This window comes from Tenrec ecaudatus, chromosome 15, assembly GCF_050624435.1.
Source record: "Tenrec ecaudatus isolate mTenEca1 chromosome 15, mTenEca1.hap1, whole genome shotgun sequence".
NCBI lineage: Eukaryota > Metazoa > Chordata > Mammalia > Afrosoricida > Tenrecidae > Tenrec > Tenrec ecaudatus.
The window spans coordinates 40429451-40451552 of NC_134544.1; the positions used below are offsets into that span (position 1 = coordinate 40429451).

Here is a 22102-nt window from a genome sequence, read left to right on the forward strand (position 1 = left end):
TACCTACCTATTAATCCATTCATCTAAATTTTTTAGGAGTGGCTGTTTTCCTAAAAAATGACCAGAGAAGAAAAAAAAAAAGGTGGATCCTAATCTAGGATGCTCAGCCTAGTTTCAAAAGTGTTGGATTTCCTTCTGATAAGGTTGTTCAAATACATTCTGTGATTCGAAACCTCAAGCCCTTAGGAACTCAGGTCCTTTTGAAGATTTAAAGTCACAGGATGTTTGGCTCCCAAGATCTAATACTATCAGCCCCAAGTCTATATCCCCATCAAATCTAGAAGCTTCCTTTTGATAAACAGAACAAAATTCACTGCTACCAAGTTGATTCTGACTCGTAACAATCCTATAGCGTAGGATGGCCTCTTCGGGTTTCTAAGAGAGTAAATCTTTACAAGAGTGGAAAGCCTCATCTTTCTCCCATGACGTAGCTGTTGGGTTCAAACTGCTGACCTTGTGATTCTCAGGCCAGGAATGTAAGCCGCTCCATCGTCAGAGTGTAGGATTTTGGAGTCTGGGGTTGGAGTTTGGCTAACTTGTGTGTTCTCACTGCTAATATGAGAATATTGCGTCTCCTGAGCGGATTCGGCAATAAAGACAGAAAACAAATACAAAGTAGCTAGCAGAGGGTGTACAAAATAGGGCCTTAGTAAACGGCTGGCAGAGACGGCTGTGTATCTTCCCGCCTACTGAATTTTTACACAGCACATATATGGTGTGTTTCTTCCCTTCCAAACTCCCTCATTTGTTTACTTCCCATGTGCGGGCACATTATGTATGTGGGTGTGATATATGCAATATTTACATTCCAGATTTAATGTGGTCTTGCTGGATTTCAGGATAGCTTCAGGAGGGAAGTACAGACGGGATTGGGAATGAGTAACCGCCCCCGCCGCCCCCCCCCCCACTCCTGTCGAGGGCTGTGGTCTTTAGAGTTCATGACTCCAAAGCAGCTGTGTGGGCGTCTGCATTAAGATGATTTTGAAATCATCTGAAACGGTGCTAACACAACCGCTGCAGGATATAAAACATGTTCATGAGCGCACACTCGCTTGATTTTACTTTCACTCATGGCTTCATTGAGATTCTGTCATCGGCCTGTTTTCCTTTTCAAGCAATGTCACTCTACCTCCTTCAACAAGCTCGCCTTAAAGGAGGCCTTTGCCTCATTTGAACTGACAAGCACCTCCCTCCTCTCCTCCCTCCCTGACACTGAGTTGATCCTGACACACAGTGACCCTGCAAGACAGAGTAGCACAGCCCTGTGGGTTTCTGAGATGGACTTTTATGGGAGTAGGAAGCCTGGCTGACTCCAGGGAGCAGCTGGTAGTTTCAAACTGCTGACCTCGCCATTTTCAGCCCCATGCAAGACCAGGGCTCTCTAATCGTATATGATGCACGTCCTCTGGCTTCTAGGCCCTTATTGCGTCCTGGTCAACGTGTGAGCCGGCACATGGCAGCGGCGTATGGAGGGAGATGTCACATCATCTCCTGTGCTCGCTGACTTCAGGCATCAAACACACAGACTCGGAGAGCCAGCCCGCGGGCTTCCAGCCTCCGTTGGGCCTGATCCAGCTGCTCTGTGGTTTCCTGGGGAGAGCCAGGTTCTGCAATGAGGCGCTCCTGGAGGGCATTCGGGTCTGTCACATGCCAACCAAGTGCCCTGAGCTGCTGCTTAGCCTCTCTGAGCCCGGCCATCTCATCCATGAAAGATACGAACTTCCCGGCGTGCTGGCTTGGCTCAGAGCAGGAGCTCAACAAAGGGTCCTCGTGACTGGGACACTGGGCACCCTGTAACGCTGGGCACACCCAGAACCTGGTCCAGCACCCAGAGAGCCACAGATCTCCACACACGCTGCTGCCGAGGCCTCCAGGCCCGGGGCTGGCCCAAACCTCGGCCCGAAAGTGAAAGTCCACTCACGCTGTCCATCTGCGGCACAACGTGACTTCGCCCTCTGCCAGGCCTGCTTCCTCCCTCCCAGAGGTGCTGAGCCAAAGGGAGCGAGCGCCCAAATAAACACCCGCAGTGCTAACACTCCGCCTCAAACGCTGCCTTTGAAAGAGCGACGGTGAGGGTCAAAGTGTCACAGCAAACCAGGCTCCATTCAACAAGGTTCACATGTTTTCAGTGACATGCATTCGGTGCTGCTCTCCCCTCTTACTGCCCAGGGCCCCAAGTAGCGTATCTAACATCAACACGCATCTCCCGGCTGATACTATACACTCTCCTCAGCTGCCCCCACAGGTACAATGCAGGGACCCTGGGTCCATTCTTTGAGCTGAGCGAGGGTTCTCAGCCGCCCGGGCCCGCATGAGACCCCACAGCCCTACGGTTCCTCTTATCTAATCTTGGCCTTTGTTCAGGTCCACATGATCCCACACAGACAGCACTTCAAAAAGCCGCATGCTCAAGGCAGACTGTACGAGCTAAGCTCGACTTTTCGTTTCAGCAGAACTTCAAGGGAGATTTGGTTTAAGGTTTAAAGGATCTCAGGGCAATGGTTTTAAGGCTTCATCCATCTGGCCTCTGCGGCTCCAGAGTCAGGGGTCCATGAGAATGTGAAATTCTGTTAAACTCAAGAGAACCCAGACTGAGGCACTGACGGTTCATCTCAGGGTGGGAGTGTGTATGTGAAATTCTGTCAAACTCTCAAAAACCCACACTGAGACACTGATGGTTCATTTCAAAGGGGTGGGGAGGCGGCGGCGGCGGTGGTGGTGTGTGTGGGGGTGAGGTGTGTGGACATAAATGTGGTTTTTTTTGTTTTGCTTTAAGTCAAAGTCTTGACTCAGCAAAGTGATCCAAAGTTCTAAGACTTTATACCCATGACTCCAAAACCCAAACTCCCTGCCATCAATGCTGACTCATGGAGATCCCATTGGGCAGGGCCTGTCTGAGACGGTGACTCTTTATTATGGGAGTGGAACGCCGTATCGTTCTTCTGCAGAGTCAGGTCTAAAGTACCTCGAGTCATCTCTGGCTTCTCATAGTCCTCCTTGGACGCTGACTGAGGAATGCTTGTGACTGGACTCTCTAAGATGACTGGCTGCTCATTCCCCTTGAAACCTTACGCCGCAGGGAGGGACAGGACCGGAAGCTACGTGCCTACTATACCAGCTCCTCTGCCCCGGGGCTCAGGATGGGATAAAGTCCTGGCCCTGGACGTATGAGCAGCATCGGTTGAGGAAGCTCCAGGAGAGCCCTGCTGTCCCCATTAGGAGCAAGATGCATGGCCATCCACCCTTCCCCTTTCTTGCTGCCTTGAGTTGGGAGGTGATGGTGGGAGGTACAGCCGTCACCTCGTGGTCACAAGGAAAGGCCAATGGTACTGCAGAGAGGTTAGCCCTCACGGTCACTGCCGTTTCGTCCACACCAGAATCCACCCTTCACACCCCCTTTTAATAAATTCATAAACAGCACCGGCTAATGAATGCACTGCCATTTCCATTTCCATTTCCAAGAGAACTTACGTCTGAGAGGCTCTAATCTCTGGTTTGGGCTGTCACAGTGACTGGGGTATGACTGGCGATGACTAGACTATCGCTGTGCCTGCTATGTGCATGGGGCAGCTAACTCCCCCAGTGGGAATGACATCTACCAGGAAGAGCACATCCAAGCTATTTCTAAGGGCCACATTAACCAACTCGTTATTCTAGTTGCCCTACCGCCTGGCAGAGGAGCTCTGGTGGCACAGTGCTTTAAGCACACAACTGCTAACCAGGGAGGTCAGTGGTCTGACCCCTCCTTCCACTCACTCTAAGCAAGTGATGGCCGTCTGCTTCTTTCCCTACAGAGTACAGGCAGTTTGCTGTCCTCTGGGGTCCCCGTGGGTCAGAACTGACTTGATAGTTTGACACTGTGAAGGGAGACTCAGGACCCATAAAATATGGTTAGTCTCTGCCCTCTTCAATGCAATAGCTTAGTAGTAGAGAGAAGACAGGTAGGTAAATAACCACCAAGAAGCACGGACACTACAGAGATTAAAGAGGATTCCAATTAATTTGGAGGCAGAGCACTCCTTTGGGGCTGGGATTCACGGGGGTGCAGCCAAAGCTGGGCCCTCAAGAATGGAGAAACTGTCAGGCAGAGGAAGCTGTCAGACCTGAAATGTCAAGTGGGAAGGCACAGGGCACATCCATGGGCAGCGTGTAGGCTGGGGTCTGGGAGCCCCAGAAGGGCTGGCAGCTGAGACGGAAGCCATCACTTTGGCCAACACCTCCCCTCCATTTAAGGAGAGGTGAGCAAGCAGAGAGAAGGAACAGAGTCAATTAGGGGAAGTAGTAAGGCTTCTAAAGCCAAGGGATATCACTTGCTTAGCTCTACTCGGTGCTGCAGAGAAATTAGGGGAAAGGGGCTGGGGACCCTGTGGCTTTGTACACAGGAGCTGTTTCCACATTGTCAGGCCAGGTACGCATGCCAACTACGTACTCCCTCCAGACAAAGCCGGAGGTAAATGAGTTGAGCTTCTAAGCAGAAGGGAATCAGAGTCAGAGAATTTGGTGTTGGTCCAGAACTGTGGAGTCAGAGGTACAAGTTGACAGACGAACCAGAAATGAGGGGAGAGAGTTTTATAGGAGCCAAGTCCACCTGAGCATGACAGAGAGGGGGCGGACACAAACAGGCTCCAGAGGAAGACAATCAAGACAAAGACGAGGAGTTGGGGTATATGCCACTGAAAAATGACGGAAAGCCAGAGCGTTTCACTAGGAATCCTCTTCTACCCAACAGTTCAATGCGGCTATCTTAAAAGCCCACTTGCAGCTCCCTTTCCTTCAAGCTTGTCTATGGACCCTCAGGGGACCAGCAGGATCCAGGGCTACCTGGTCACAGCAGAGAGCCGGGGAAGGAGGTGCTGTGAGCCCGCAGTTTAATGGCGAAGGGGAAGGAAACGTGTATTTTAAGGACCTGCTGTTTCCCACGCATCACTTTCGGGAGTATAAGAACACTCAATATTCAAACTCCTCTGAAACTCATTCTCTTTGCGATAACGCACATCAATGTAACCAAATGATACCCCCCACACACACACACACCCCTGAGGCAATTGGTAACTTACCACCGGGTCATACTCCCAGAGTTGGTTGCCTTTCAGGTGGTGGCATTTGAGCATTGTCACTGGGCCATTGAGCTTGGAGACATCCAAGCAAAGGTCATCTGTCCTAATTTCCTTGTTGGCAGTGTAAGAGAAAACCTAAAGACAAACACACAAACATATAAACACTCACAGTAAAGAGGGTTAGGTCCAAGCTGGCTCGGGAAGAACAAGCACACCCAACTCTTCTATAGGTCAGGTTCGGTTCCAAGGACCATGGCCGCGTCAGATCAGAGCGGAGGATGATGACATCACCATACAGTTGTGAAAAGACAGCATGAGGGAACTGCCAAGTTCTCTCCACTGCTTAACTGACAAGTCACTGAGGGGAAAGCTGCGACTGTAGCCTCACACCTTGGTGTTTGTTACTGGCAGGGATACATCACTAGCACACAAACTAGATTAAAGCAAAAACAAACTACCGTTGGGCACGTGGAATGCCGGTTTGTCAGCTAATGGGATAGTCGGCAAGAGTGGTATTTTAAGTACATGTTTCTTTTTTTATATGGAGTAACAGAGAAAGAAACGAAACGTAATTTTTTTTTGATGCTCTGAATAAATGACCCAGAAAAGCATAGAGGAAACACATGGCCTTGGGGGCGGCGTTTCCACCACTAAGAGCACAGCCAATGGCTGCCATCTGCTTGGCTACCACGTGCAGGTAAATCGAACACTGGGCAGCCTAAGACGCGCAATTCTCTAAAGGGACCTCTGGCAAATGTTTCGTTGAAAAGCAGCGATCAGATGGAAAGTTCCCTTTACCGGACAGGCTTTACCTCATTTCTAATGGTAGGAAACTACTTCCTGAATAGTGTCCATGGGTACTAAAAGGGGAAAGAAAGAAAAAAAAAACCAACCAGAAATTAAGTCTTTGCAGAGCTTGACTGAGACCCACCTGGTTACCCCCCATACCGTGACAGTTAAAAATCCCCACTTTTTCATTCTCCTTGCGAGCCATGTTATCCAGGCATTGATTTGTTTCCACGTTTCTGATCTGTGGGACAGCAGATAAGAAGATCAAGAATTAGAGAAGAGAGAAGTAGACATGCACACACAGACACCCCAACTTACTCTCCCTGGTACCACTTCTTACAGTGAAACCGACCAACCAGCCAAACACTGCCATCGAGCTGATTCTGACTCATGACAACCCCCTCGGGCCGGGAGAACGGCCCCTGTGGGTGTCCGGGGCTGTCCCTCTGTGGGGGGAAGAAGCCTCATCCTTCTGCCTCGGAGGGGCTGGCGGCTTCCAACTGCTGACCTTACAGCCCACGCAAGATCACTGCGCTGCCAGGGGTCCGAGTAAGGAGTACAAGCGGGGACAGAAAGATGTCACTGTCTGGCCATCTAAAAATATTGTGGCCTAGGTCTTACTGCTTATATATTGTCTGTGCTCCAAAGGGGGGGATATCCTCGAAATGCGCTCTTCCGTCATCTTCCCAAGCCGAACTTTGAGAATGTGTATTAGTTCACTGTATTTTGCTTGGCTGAATCAGTTAAAGCCACTTCACCACTCTCTGTGGGCATGAACAGCAGGGAAGGTAAGGGGCACTGCTGGGGGTAGCCACTCCGATGAGGAATTCTTAGAAAACTTAAGGTGGGTGTTTTCTAATCAAAGAGCTTGGTGCCTGGAGCCTGGCCTAAGTGGTGTGGAGCAATCACTCTCTTGTTAAATATTTATGAACCAGGGAGAAAGAATTTAAATCGGTCATCAGCCGTCGGGAGAATGCTTTGAGCAGTGCCTTTGACACTGGGCGTCCCCCGCTCCACTGCAGTTAGAAAAACCCACGGAAATGACTAATAAACATTTGCACGCTCTGCACCTACCCCAGCGGATGGTCTCTTCCCTGGAAAGCCGGACGGGAGATGGGTGAACAGACATTTGTCATGCCACAGACCGAAAAACGGTGTGACCACTTTTGAGTGGTAAAGTGGCAGTCAAGTTAAACCCTCAGACAGGCCATTTACTGCTCCCAAGGATCAATGCACCATCTGCTGCACAGTCTTCCAATATGAGTGTTCTCACATGTACCAACACTGAAGGGGCTTGTGATCAGCTGTGTCTGGGAACTACCGAGTAAACAATTTAAATAGGTTCCTTCCTAAGGAACTGCTCAGAGCTTTCCAGACTGACTCAGACTCAGTCCCAGAATGATGCCAGGCCCCTGCATCTCAGAAGGAGTGGAAAGTGATGGTACAGAAAATCTAGTACTTCCAAAACATTGTTGGGGTACAATCCATGTCTCCTTCCTCTATCCCCACCTTCTTGTTTACAAGCCACTGCCATCAAGTCCATTCGGACTCGTGAGGCTCCTAGGTGCTCCCTGGAGTTCTCCAGGATGTAAATCTTTATGAGTGCAGAGATCGTCGACTGCTCCCTCAGAGTGGCTGGTGGGTTTGGACGGCTGACCGCACGTTTAACAGGCCCATGAGTAACCGACTGTGCCCACTGAGCATGGTCTGGTTTGATCTGAAGGAGTAGGAGGGTTAGCAGCTCCGAGCACAAGCCCGAAGGCTAGATGGCTGAGACCCTGCCTCTGCCGCTCAGTCCTTAACCATGTTGTGTAATACTTTGCCTGTGCCTCAGTTTACCCATCTGTGATTGGGGGGGGGGTTAATAGCACTCTTCTCACAGTGTTACCCCGAGGAAGAAATGAGTTACTATAAAGTTTCGGTGCTATGCATCAGCTAACTCCCCAGAAGACTTCTCTGTAGTCTGCTCTGAGTCTGGAAGCTCTGCGGACGGAGCCCTGTTCACTTTGGGGCCCCTGCTGCTGTGAGAAACTCCAGTGGCAGAGCTTTCGGCATCCCCCAAGCCAGCACAGAGTGACAAAGGGACAGACCGAGGTGGGGGTAGAGGGGTTCGTTCTGCTGCACACAGGGTTGCTATGAGCTGGAGACAAGTCGACTGCACCTGCAACAGCGACAAGCGCACACACAAAGTGCTCAGAGTGGTGTTGGACCTGCGGACATGGCCAGTAAATCTTGCAATGTTTACATCTGCTGGAGAAAAGCTGCCGGCCCATAAACCAAAGAACACTGGTTGTCATCCAGTCCAGGACACTCGCAGTGACCCCGCAGGGGAGGCCCTGTGGGTTTCAACTATTTCTTTTTAGATCATTTTATTGGGGGATCATACAGTTCTCATCACAATCCATCCATCCATCATGTCAAGCACATCTGTACATATCTTGTCACTATCATTTTCAAAACATTTTCTACGTGAGCCCTTGGTATCAGCTCATTTTCTCCCTCCCTCATGAACCCTTGATAATTTATATATTTTTTTCGAGTCTTATATCAACCACTGTCTCCCTTCACCCATCTTTCTGTTGTCTGTCCTCCTGAGAGAGGGTTATATGTAGATTATTGTGGCCGATTTCTCCTATCTCCCCGCACCTTCCCCTTCCCCTCCTGGTATCACTACTCCCATTATTGGTCCTGAGAGGTTTATCTGTCCTGGATTCCCTGTTTCCAGCTCTTATCTGTACCTGTGTACATGCTCTGGTAGAGCTGGATTTGTAAGGTAGAATTGGAGTCATGATAGTGGAGGGGAGGAAGTATTAAAGAACTAGAGGTAAGTTGTATATTTCATGGTGCTATACGGTACCCTGACTGGCTCATCTCTTCCTTCTGACCCTTCCATAAGGGGATGTCCAATTGTCCACAGAAGGGTTTTGGGTCTCCACTCCACCCTCACCCTCATTCACATTTGCTCTGGGTCTTTGATGACTGATACCTGATCCCATAGACACATTATGATCACACAGGCTGGTGTGCTTCTTCCATGTGGGCTTTGTTGCTTCTGAGCTAGATGGCTGCTTGTTCACCTTCAAGCCTTTAAGACCCCATATGCTATATCTTTTGATAGCCGGGTACCATCAGCTTTCTTCACCACATTTGCTTATGCACCCGCTTTGTCTTCAGTGATTGTGTTGGGAAAGTAAGCATCACAGAATGCTGGCTTACAAGTATTCTTGCATTGAGGGAGTACTTGAGTGGAGGCCCAATGTCCATCTGTTACCTTAATACTTAACATATAAATATATGTACACTGATCTATTTCCCTATTGTTATCAGAGTAGAAAGCCTGTCCTCCAGTGGAGCGGCTGGTGGTTGAGAACTGCTAACCTTGTGGTTAGCAGCCGAACTCATAACTCACTACACCACTAAGGTTCCTCTGGCTCTTTTGCTTTTTGCTGCTGTTAAAACTATCCGACAGCCAGATTTATAATGATGAGCTATCACGACGGAACAATTTATTCTTCGTTCTAGATCCCCAGAGGAGTCAAATCTAGTTGACGCCAGACACTCTTACTTGGGCATGCCTCTTACTATAACCGTACGTCTAGCTTCTCATTTCCTTTCTCCTTTAAAATCCTCTAATTTCAGGTTTCCCTGGGCTGCCAGTCTCTGGTTAAGGTAGACCCACACGAGGGAGGGCCGCAGCAGGAACACCAGATTCCTGGCTGCACTGTGATTTTTGTTTGGGAGAGACCCCCACCCACAAATCAGAGCTGAGGAACTTGGCCGGTGAGGCTTGTTCTTAAGGACATAGACAGCTTAAGACCTTCTGCCTAACTGAAAAGGCAATAAACCCGCCGGCCACGCATGTTAAAACCTATCCTCACAAAGGAAGCCAGCTGGCAGGACGCAAGGTAAGCTTGCCCTGGCTCCATCCACAGCGTTAGACTCTCTCTGTAATGTGCCTAAGCTCTGGCCCAGTCAACAATGCCAAGGCGTTGGCCAGAATTAGGTTAGTTTAGAAGAAAAGCAACCCCCAATAACCCTCTATTCTAAAAGCAAGTTCTAGGAGAGATGGTTCCAATTCTTGAATTCTCCCCACAGTGCATCACCTCTCCCAAGCTTCTCTTCTGCAGCTTTGTGTTGTGATTTGCCTGAAGGTCTACGGAGCACATCGGTTTTCCACACCACAATTCATACCCATTTTGTTTCACGTCACTGCTTGCATCCCCACAATGCAACATGGCCTCAGCCACTTTGTCCCGGGTGTCTCCATTTCTGTTTCTCCTCCTTTCTGAACCCTTTGGAACTTTATCCCCAGGGAAATGGTCTCTTCTTAAGGAGTTAGTTTGTAAGTAGAAAGTCTACCAAAGACACTGTTATGTTGTAGCAAGTCTAACTGTGATGGTTAGGTGTTAGGGCATTCCTGTTTTAAACCGTAACACAATTAAAAGTTAAAGAAGTTTCAAGCTACCAAGTAGGTTGTGAACGAATGAGAACTTTACCAATCTTAAATGTTATATAATTTTAGTATAAAAGGGATTTTCTTACTGGAGTTTAACCTCTATTGTCTCTAATAGAGAAAAGAGAAAATAAGAAGTACAATTATAAGCTGTAGATCTGTATGTTTACCTCTCCCAAAGAGAAGTAATGACGTGGTATTTGAGAGTCAGGATAAATATTCTCTAGGTACCAAGAGAAAGGTTTGCATTGCAGTTTGTGTCTCAGCCCAAGCCTTGAGGCTATATCTCCATAGTCGACCTTGGTAACACCTGTGGAAAGAAAGAAATGACCTTGAATTATTAGTGCTCCATTCGGAAACACAAGTCAATTCGTATACTTCATCTAACAAGCCACACACATGGGGAAATGGGGAATTAGGCCGTACTCATACTCCATGAATCTACCTCCCAAAGTATAAAACTTTAACCTTTCAAAGAAAAATCAGCAGCACATGAGAATGAAACAGATGCTAATAAGATTACACTCAGGGACAAATGGGCTCAGAACACTTCACATCTATTAAGGCCACAAAACAAAGCTCTAGACCTCTTTTGTCTAAACCAACTACACGGGCATTCCAGAAGTTTCTAGTGGGCTTCTCTCTCAACGGAGGTCTGAAGTCGTACTTTCTGACTAAACCGTGCACACTGCCCCATTTGTGACCATACAAAAGTGAGGGTAACAAGCTCGGAAAGATCCTAAATGGCACAACTGTTCCCACAAAACTCTGACCCGGAGAGAAGTCCGTGAGGCAGGTGCGTAGTAGGGTTCTGAATTGACTTTTTAATACTTGACCTTCCATGAAAATCCTGCAAGAGGAAGGCACCAAGAACCGTCTGTGGCGAAGGCACGTGGTTACCCTAGAGCAGGCGTTGGTCATGATGGTGACAAGGCTGCGGAGACCAAACATCCACACAAGGGAGGGAAACGGCTTAAAAATGAACACCCCAAAGCTTACTCAGAATTCAAGTGTAACGAGTGTGTGTGTGTGTGTGTGTGTGTGTGTGTAACATTATAGCATGGCATTCTAGCTATTAATACATCTTCCCCAGGCATGCTGCTAAGCACCACGCTGTAAGCGATTTCATTCCTTACTTCTGGGTAAGTGTTTGGCCTTTGCTCACAGCCAAGCCTCTCTTCCACTCCCTTAGAATGCTTTAGGACCAAATCATGCTCACCTGGGGAAATTATATAGAAGAAATTCTTGAACTCATCCATCCATACTTCTGCGAGTCGTCGGTTATTTTTATTGATAATCTGCCCTGTGCCTCCTGGAAACGTGTAAGGAGTAGCTTTCCGAAAGACGTGCCCCACGTGTGAGCACGTCACAATTTCCAAAGTCCCTCCACACTGCCATATCTGAAAACCAGGACAGAACAGTTCATCGGCGCCACCCGTGGCTGGGTTAGGGAAAAACAACGCAAAGCCCATGGAGCTTCACAGAATCAAGGACACACAGTCAGGTCCTGCTCTCTTCTCTTGGCCACAAAGTCAGCGCTTCCTCGGGGCGATCTTTCTCTAAGTGTCTGGTTCTCATTAAGCACCAATTGAAGGTCAATGTACCGAACAAACAGGTTGAACGTTACACACATAGAGATAAGGTCTAAATTACTGCTTTTGTAACTGTAGCCATGACTCATCAGATCATAACTTCAAATGTAATGAATTGTAACAAGCCCTTGCTAAAAAGAAACACTTTCATAAGCATCTGTTTGTGTGCGTGCCTGTGCGGGTGATAATATATTTATTGGCATGATTGTGGTCAAAAGACCTTTGACCAGTGATATCCATCCCTATGCCTGCCTGCTCCCCTTCCACCCATGTCACATCCTGTGAATGAAACAGAACCTGGGGATCTAAACCAGACCATGGATTATTCAGTGAGATATTCATAGCATACTTTTGTTGTCTTACTTAGAACAATAAACAGAAAAAAGAGGCAAAACAAAAACACACCCCGGCTGGTTTCACATCTCTATATGAAATGATTTTCCCAGGTCTTTCCAACTCACAGTTTTATGAGGGTTGAAAAACTCCACTAACTATGCACAGATGAAACGTGTTTTTAAAAGCTTTGTCTTTGTGAAATATTGAGAATGTTTACTGTCCCATTTCCCATGATCATGAAGTGCTAGGGCTGGACAGGGCCTCCAAGATTATCTAGAACACAACCCATGCTCCTTACGAGGAGTCCAGCGAGCCCCAGGGGAGGAAGGGAGCTGGCTCAAGTTACTGTGCCTATTGGTGCGGGGCCTGTGATACGAAGGTACGTGTCAGAGGGTCAATTGTTTAAAAAATATGCAGTGTCGTTAGAATAATATGTTGGTTTTAGACAACATGAAATGCAATAGGACTATTACTGAAAGTAGAATAGGTGAAACTAATTTAGAGCAACTTCAGAATTCTTTTGCCTTAAAAATACATGTAGATCTGGTAAGATAGCCAGGCTACTTAAGAAAATAATCCGGTGACGTAGCAGGTTTTGTGCAAGAAGGAACGATTTTCACCCTAAAGAGCAAGTGTATTACAGAGTGGGAACTTATGTTGCTGTTGTTTTTTAGCAGCAGTTTAATAGCAAGTAGCATATGTAAATTATGCATGGTTTATTTGCTTATTGAATTATTCCCTTAAATAAAACAGAAGTGAACAAAAATAGCTAGGAAATCTTGTACAAGTTTATAATGAATTATAGTGGAAACAACTGCTTCAATCGTTTGTAATGAATCCTCAGTCATACCCTAAACATGCCAATAATGTAAGATGCAAATTATCTACAAATAATTAGCAACCTCAAATATATGCACCAGTACATATATATAAAATTCTCTGCATACTACTTTTGACCTAAAGGAATAATTCTTGCATTTAAGGCTCTTACAGATGGAAGATTCTGCAGTCAAATTAAACTCATATTCAATTCAATTTCATGTTTTAGAGATAAGCGTGAACAATTAAAGCATACCTATAATTGAGATAAAGTAGAAGCATAATTTTTTTAAAGGATCTTACCCTAAAGGAAATTTCTAGGTTCTCTCCTCCCCAAATATCCATTCCAGCATCATATGTTCCGATTTCCTGAAAGTAATCTCTGTCTATTGAAAAGAGGCCTCCTGCCATTGTTGGCGTTCTGAAATGCAATCACAATTCCACACCATTAATCAGCACGACTGAAAACTTCACACCAGTTTTTGTTTTTAAAAGTAGTTTGTAACTCTTTGTAACTACAGAGTAATGTAGTTCTTCAGAACTTTCACAGGCCCCCAGGACTGTCTGCTTCCATGCCGTTTTGCCTGGAGTTTAGACATGACCTACACACCCCAGTCGTGTGCATCCCTGAATCAGCTTCCAGCCACAGGTTCTGCCGTGCATTCCTCTCTCCCTGCCAGGCCCTGACCTCCCAGGCTCTTGCCTCAAACTGCGTTCTAGGTCAAGTCCTGGCTGAGCTTCTACCTTAAATTCCTTTATTTGACGCTAGTTTTCGGGAATCCTCTCCACCTTTGCCAGGACTGGACTCGTGAGTGAGACAGCAGAGCTGAGAAGCCCAGGGTGGGAGGAGAAGGAGAAAGGGGAAGACGGGTTCTTACGGAACCCCTAACTATGAAGAGCAGCAGCAGGCCCTTAGTCTCAATCCTAGGATGTCTCAGAAAAGGCAAAAGTCTCCATTTAAAGGTTCTGAATAGAAGGAAGATTTTATATCTCTCTTGGGGGGAGGGGTGGACATCTGTAAGTGTCCATTCAAGTGTAGAAGAAAAAAATTTTAATAGTTGAACAAAAAATTCCTTTTACACTTTGTATCAATTCTAGTTATTTGTCTGGAAACAAGTTTTTCTAACCTTACCATTCAGTGATGATCACCCAGATGTTATGCGCCTGAATTTAGAATTTTACATTCTGGAGCAAGGACCCAGCTTCAAGTAGCACTTTCACATACTGACACTTAGAAGGAATTAATCCCAGGGGTAATTTGATTTAAAATAAATACTATCTTTAATCAAATTAAACCACAAGTCTGATCGAACCTACTTATAGGAACCCAAACATACCATGCCATCATTTCTCACATGTACTAGATAAAGATATACAAAAATTTTTGTTAGCTGATGAGAGGGGAGAGAAATCCTTCTGTAAAAAATACTGAATGTGAAAATGGTCCTTAACTATACATAAGATACACAAGTGCTTCACCTCTCAAATATATGTACCGCCCATGTGATATGGTTCTTAGGACACAGAGACCCCTCGGTCAATAACACCTTAGAAGACAACGCTCAGCAAACGAATTACCTGACGGGAAGGGTTCGATCCCCTTTCCTCCTGTCCATTTCTCTTTGGGGAACAGGGTACCAGCGAAAGTTGAGCTTCCAGTTGAATCCGCCATACGTCATGTCAGAACCTGCCATGTACTCAAATGTGTCGTCGCTGATCACGTCAATGATGGGGCACACGACTGTCCTCCTACAATCATGGGAGCAAGGGAACACGATTGACTAATGGCTTTCCTGTACGGAAACGGCATCAGCAACACTTACTACCAGAGGGCATATTTTCACATATCCGCCACATGGAAAAATGTCTAAAACAGCTCTGCACTTTTTCAAGTTAGCATGGCAGGTAATTAAAAAAAAAACAACTCTAGGAGAGCCCTTTATTTTTTTTTGTAAATTCTGGCTATCGCAATATTACTGTGCACATATTGATAGACAAAGCATTTCCCTTTTGCTGTAAGGATAATCTTCCAGGAGGGAGACTAAGGGGAAAGGGCAAGAGGCTTCCGTGGGCTCTTCCTGACTCCTTTCCCAAGGTGTCATCGATGCGCACATGTTCCTGACTATAGCTTCTCCACAATGCTGCCGGCTTCGAATGCTGTCTTCTTATTCTTTTCCCATATTATCGCAGGATGTTCTAGTTTCATACTTTCTAGTTATTAGAAAGGATACTTCCCCTCATGTTCGTATTTCTTACGAACAACATTTTTAATTGGCACTGTGATTTAAAAAAAATCTGGAAAAGCTACTCCTTTTTAGAGAAAAGCTGACTTCCGTGTGCTTCCTGAGAAGGCAGTCCCTGGGAAGCTCCATTTCATCGTACATGCTATCCTCCCACCCAGCTGACAGATGAGGAATGGCCGCTCCATCCAAGGTCGACTGCAACGAATGGGAGTCATCAACAGTGCGGCGAGGCTGAGCTCATGTGCCAAGACAGGCGTGTGTCTGCCTCACACTCTGACACACAGCATTATGCGGCCTCAGATAACGGACGCCACTGGGTTCCGGAGAAGTCACTTGTAATCTCACTGGATACATGTTACCGTCTTTCATGTTTTGGAGTGTCCCCAGAGAGGAAGGAAACCAACTAGGAGCCTACGTATGGCTGTACAGAAGCCCCGGCAGTGCTGTGGGTTAGGCGGTGGACTGCTATTGCAAGGTGAGCAGTTTAAAACCTCCCGGCCACTCCTGTAAAGATTTCCAGTCTCAGAAACCCTCTGTGGAGTCACTATGGTCAGACGGACTCAATGGCAGTAGGTGGACACGGCTAAGGAGCCCTGGTAGCACAGCGGTCAACGTGTTTGGCTACCAACCCACAGTTCAGTGGGTTGAACCCATCGATGCTCCCTGAGAAAAGGATGTGGCAGTCTGCTTCTATACAGGCTCAGAGCCTTCAAAACGCGGTGGGGTTTTTCTACTGGGTCCTATAGAGAGATGCTGGGAGTCGGAATCAACGCACTGGCAATGGGTTTGTATGAATGGTCTGAGGTCCAGATTTTGTTCGCCTGATATTAATGAATTACACTATAAACATTTCCTCATTTTTTTGGGAAGCATTCTTTTATATTTCTGCATAACATTCCATTTTATCTATGTCAGATCCTATAAGCACCGCCGTGTAGATAAGCATTATAGTAAATATCCTTATGGACACATCTTTGCCAGGAGGATGATTTTAAGGCTCTCAGAAACCTATCTCCAAATGAGTTGCTTACCCAGTTGACCACACCACCATGCTAAGAGAGGCCAAGTCACCACTCCTGACTGGCACTTTTTTTTTTCTCTAAATCTACAAAGTAACAAATGTTTAAAAAGAAAAGCATTTCTGGCTTGGATTAAAAAACTTGATGCAGAACTAATGTCTTCTTGAGGAAAAAATGTGACTCCATGGGCTTTCTTTCTACTTTGGATGTTTTTATAATGTCTGAATTTTATTTAAAGAAATACTCTACAATCTGCAAAAATAAACCCCTGTTTTCACTAGCATTTTTTGTGGTTATTAAGAAATGTTAAATATTTCATGTTTATTCATTTTTAGTTTTTACTTTTCCCCTGGGAATTCCAACTATTCACTCACTTTTCTCCTGGTGATTGAGAAGCTAGTCTCGTTCATACGTAGGCCTGATAAGAAGACATGCTGTGCGTGGAAAGCATCAGCCTTTACGAGTACTTCTGCTCATTATTTTCAGTTTACCTCTTGCTGAGTTTTGAGGTACAGAAATGCAAATACTTATTCAAATCTATCCGTTTTTGAGTGTGACTGCTCCCATGAACTCTAAGCTGAGTCTTCCTTTAAGCGAACATCTGCTCAACCGTCCCCTGCCGGGTAGTCCTGCATTTTTTGTAGCTATATCTTATACCTGGAGTTTATTTTTGTGTTATGGTTGTAATTCTCTTTGCCGGTTATTGCATTGGTTGGAACATCCTGAGTTACACAGTTTGTTTTTAGTGAAGATTCTTCAAGTATTTTACAAGGACGATACAGGGCGTTCATTCACATGGTAGGGACGGTTGTTGGCTTCCTCTGAGTTATTAATTAGGAAAATATGCTGAGTATTTTCAGTGTCTTTTTACAATCCTACTGAAATGATTTTGTGGTTCTCCTTATTTGACATATGATGATAAAATGAAGTTATTTTTGTTGTACACTTGGTTGACAAAATACTTTACTACTGAAGAATGTTCAAGTAAGACATTGTTGAATTGGGTCTGCCCCATAGTTCACTTAGGCTCTCTGCAACCAGATTTGTGATTAAAGTGGTTTCTACCTCCTATCCTTAATCTGGTAAAGCAGAGGCTTTCTAAAGGACACCCGCACAAAGGTAGCTTTTAAGTTTAATTTCTAGTTCATCTACTTCTTTATGAACCTTTCCTAAAACTGACCTAGACAGGTTCTCTTTTCCCATTCTGTTTCCAGATCTTTTCAAGTCTTTTCTCACTTTCCAAGAAAGGTAAAGGAGCCAATTCTCCCCAGGGTCTCCCCGTTTCCGCAGAGCTGCTCTGACCACACTCTTGATAGACAAAGTGACTCCTCTCCCAGCATGCAGCAGATCACATTAGAGACTCAAGAGTTCACGCGTGGGGGTTCCTCAGCTGTGATCCCGTAAACCGACGGTGCCCACAGCTTCCGCCCGGGCCACTCCAAGGCGCTCTGGTGGCTGGGACTGGATGTGAATGCCGTAGCTTGTGCTACTGCTGAGCCCTAGGATACCAAGGCCTTTGTCTCAGAAGCAGGTGTTTCGTGGCTTTTGGCAGCACCCACGCAATCATCAAGGGTTAGTGGTTGATAAAGTATGAAACAGACACGCTCCCTGTCTCCAGATAAAGAAATTTAGAAAGACACCAAGCATGGGGGCAATGTGAAAGGAATTGGTAGAACATCTTGTCTTCTCTCTCCCTCCCTTTTTCTTTTTTTGATTTATGTTTATTTGAAGTCCAGACTAATATTATTCACAACTGGATACTGACTTTGTTGTAAAATAATTATACTTCCATTGCCACGGTGAAATCAAGCTCCCTCTTGTGACTAGCCCTGGCCAGTGGAACGTGCCCGGAAGAGACAAGGTGTGTTATTTCAGAAGACTTCAGCATGACGGGAAGGAGCCGTGGCGGTGCTGGCATGTAAGCATTACCCCTCCGAAATCCAAACACGGAAGCTCCGCTGGCACTAACAGCCTCTAGCTTAAATGGGGATGGCAAGCAGAAAGGTAACCAACACAGGCCCGACAGGCTGTAAGCAGTCCCTGATGAGCGAGGAGCCAAATTCTTCGAGAAGTGTGATGCACCAAGAACCACAAGCATAAGTATCACCACCAGCTGCTGCTCTCTCTGGGGTAGCTGATGCCGTCGAGCTTTCTTGTATCCACTGAGCATCTCGGGCGAAACAGCTGTCTCACCACCCCCTCCTGCCTCTTGCTGTGCTGGACTGAAGCTATCGCCTTAGTGCGGACATTGGTAGAGATGACACAATGAGGCATGGGAACACTTGCCTGTGGTGGTGTTAGCTTGGGGCGGGGGTGGGGGGCAAGCCAAGTGTTTCATTGTAGCTTCTTAGAGTTCACTGTTTATCTGTTCTACTTCCGGCAAGCAAGGAGACTACACTCATGTCGTCCACATGCCAACAGCATGCTTTCCAGTTCAATTCCATCTCACAAGGCAGTTTGCAAACAGTCCTTCCAGGCCGTCGAATGTGGTTTTCTCTCATATTTAGCTTATAGTCTTCTTCCGGGTACTTAAAAGGAAACTCGGGAGAAATTATTTTTGTATTGATTTTAAAATACTGAATTCTGTAACGTACTGTCCTGGATTGAATTGTGTGCCCCACCAAAACACGCCTCAGCTTGGTTAGGTCATGATTCCTAGTGCAGTGTGGGTGTGTTCCCTTTTGTGACCCGATGTTGTCCTCCTCCATTTCACAGCTGCAAACCTGGACTGCTGGGTGTGAATGAGCGGGATTAGGCTACACTAACGGACACTGGGCCGTGAGCTACGTTACAGAGGCAGGACACAGGTAGATTCAGTAGCACCACCCTTATTTAAGGCATTCTTGCTTGAGTTATACTGCTTACCTTCCAAAGGATAAGAGAGGAGTGAGCGGAGCAGACAGCTCAGTACCACCACAAAAGAAGAGCTGGGGGCACAGCGTGTCCCCTGGACCTGGGGTCCTTGTGTTGAGAACTTCCTAGAGTTAGGGGGAGATGATGCAAAGAGATGGGGCCTCTCCAAGGAATGCTGGATCGACAAGTGTTGAAAGGAGACCAGGGCCTTCCTCCAGAACCAACAAAGAACTAGCCTTCAACCTTGTGAAAAACTAATGTCCACTTGTTAAAGTCGTCCACTGGCGGTTCTCTTATCAGCAGCACGAGGCTACTAAGACACTTACCACGTGGTTTAGGAAAAACGTGCAGAAAGCAAATGTACCTGTCATGCTTGATCCTGGCGAGGAGGGGCTCCAGCCAGCCCACCGTGCACTCACAGTGAGCGTCTAAGAAGGTGATCACTTGTCCTTTCGACACAGCCGCTCCTTTTAATCTTGCCCGGATCAATCCAGAGCGCTGCTCCATTCGAATGACATGAACGGGCACTTTGAATTTTTTCACGTAGCTCTCTAGGGGTCTCTTCAAAAAGTCTTAAAAAGTAATGAAACAAGCAAACATTAACATGACACAAAAAACCAAAGCCCCCAAACTGTGGCCTGGGGCTGCCCAGGCAGAAGGCAATTCCAGTTTGCAGCATTCACCTAGCGCACCTCCAGTAAGCTTTTTAGTGAGGCTGTCTAACTTCCAAACTTACTCCTCTGCCAGGAAGCTTTCGTGTTTCCGAGAGCGCGCACCAAGAGCTGCCTCCACTCACCTGGTGAATGGCTTAGACTCGGGCAAGAATAGGCACAGGACCACATTTCTCTGAGTAACACTGTCTGGCTCAATTCTTTATATATATACATAATAAAATTGAATGCTCAGGAACAGGAAGAAAGTAGTGAAACAGATTAAGTCCAGATCTCAATAGCTAGCAAGAGCTGGTCACGTAATAGCTGTTGGGATTCTGAGAGCTGTGGAATTTCTTCAGAGGTAGAAATTAGTTGTCTTAGGTTTACTACAGCCCTTGACTATATGAAGGGGCTCCGAAAAGTGTGTGGAAATATGGAGTTCAAAGAGAATGGATTGTTTTTCCCCATGCATTTGTGAAGTCCCTTCATAGAGTGATTTTACCAGAAGACAGGAAGTAAAGTCAAACTCAGAAGAGAAATATTAGATAAAGCTTCTTAGCAGACAAGTAGGTCTCAGTTATAAAGATTTTAAAAGAAAATGCAATTGACACAGAAAAGAGAAAAAGGAAAGGGAAGGGGAGAGAGAGAGAGAGAATGAGAGAATGACTATTGTGTATGTAGTCAATAGCTATTCTGAAGAATTCAGATACAAGTTATACTCCTAAGAACAAGACTATCTTGCCCAAAATTACCGATTTTAAATGCTAGAACAAGTTCCGCTCTCTCACAGAAAAACAAAAGGACTTTTCAAATCAGGTTACTTCTTGGAATCTATGCCAGGGGAGCTACTGCTGGTAGTGTGTCCTACTGTCTCCTCAGCTGGCCCCGTGTGTGGCAGGTATGAAGACGACCTGTCTAGGCAAGGACATCTTGGCACGGGGCTCCTGGGTGATATGATGAGGTGCACAGGATCCTGGCAGAGGGAAGGCCAAAGAGCTCAGAGGACATGCATTAGGGCCTCCTTAAGTCTTAAAAGTGGGGACCCCCGGGGGGAAGGAAGATGGTCTTTGCTTGTCTGCACTGATCAGTTCAGAATCATGCACTAGTGAAGCGATATGAAAACTGTGGGACATGTGCATTTCTGCTTATTCCTCTTCCTAATATTCGGGGTAAAATGAGTACCTGAAGAAGCTCTGGCATAGAATTCCTCCCTAACTGCTACTGTGAGTTTCATTTTGTAAACTAAGTCTTAGTTGGTCAAGAAAGACACAACCTGATTTGGAGTGAAAATGCCCAGCCCCAGCAAGTAGGGATCGGCTTTGTGGCTAAGAGCCTCAGGAATAGGAGAGAAGACGTCTCCCCACACCAGTTGTCTCTTACAGAGTTATATAGGTTGGCTAATACGGTTAGACCATTACCCTGCACAAACTAGTCCACACGGACCTCTTAAACACTCAACAGAATTACAGCCAATCAAAAGAAGAAATGAAAAATCATTCATTCATCTGAGACAATGCCTCTCCTTGAGCAGTATTTAATTTATTTAATATCAACACGAGAGTAAAATAAACACAAGTTACTTGCAGGATGGATGTTTGCATATAACACGGCTTGAATGAACTTGAGTTAATTCCCTTAAAGAGCAAATAGATTTGCGGCATGAGCTTTACTCTTCTATTACCAGCAGAAATGACTTAAGTGTGAGTCTCCACGGACAACGGCCGTCACTCAGTCTGACAATTACAGGGTCTAGTTCTCTTGTGTGATTAGGAATGTTACCTTTAATTAGACTTTTTGTTTTGTTTGCTTTGAGGAAGGTAGATCTAGATCGCTTTCTTCAGTTGGCACAGTGAGAAGATGTACCTGACATCTTGGCAAAGTGGTAAGATCTCCGTTGTTACTGACACGTACACTACTCCTCACAATTTAAGATCTTACATGCGGCATTTCAACCCTCTTCACCACAGATACTTGCGGGGTGACAGGAAGACGGAGGTAAACTACATGACGCAAAAATGCTAGCAGATGCAGAGAGAGGAGGGAGGGAAACAAGAGGATCAGGGCTGATCCAGGGCAGGAAGTGAAGAAAGTGCTGAAGAAGGACGTTCTGTGGCCAGCTCCAGATGTCCCCTGAGTGAGCGAAAGGTCACGGGGAGAAAGCACGCACTGCAACGACCCTTAGATGGATGTGTGTGTCATGGGGTGGGGGTAGGGAGGTAAATGCTGGTCATTTCCAAGGTTTACTGGTGTCTTTATGGAGGAGCATTTTCTGACAACTTTGCAACATA

General features: G+C 46.2%; 1 protein-coding gene across 1 annotated transcript in view; it reads right to left on the reverse strand.

The window, feature by feature from the left end:
• GALNT1 (polypeptide N-acetylgalactosaminyltransferase 1) overlaps window positions 1-22102 on the reverse strand; it is a 110854-nt gene that overhangs the window by 3592 nt on the left and 85160 nt on the right. The window contains exons 5-11 of the mRNA XM_075533155.1: window positions 19526-19733; window positions 14625-14795; window positions 13350-13467; window positions 11519-11699; window positions 10470-10609; window positions 5989-6087; window positions 5058-5192 (exon numbers count right to left, since the gene is read on the reverse strand). Coding sequence (XP_075389270.1) covers window positions 5058-5192; window positions 5989-6087; window positions 10470-10609; window positions 11519-11699; window positions 13350-13467; window positions 14625-14795; window positions 19526-19733 — 1052 coding nt within the window. The remainder of the gene's footprint in view (window positions 1-5057; window positions 5193-5988; window positions 6088-10469; window positions 10610-11518; window positions 11700-13349; window positions 13468-14624; window positions 14796-19525; window positions 19734-22102) is intronic.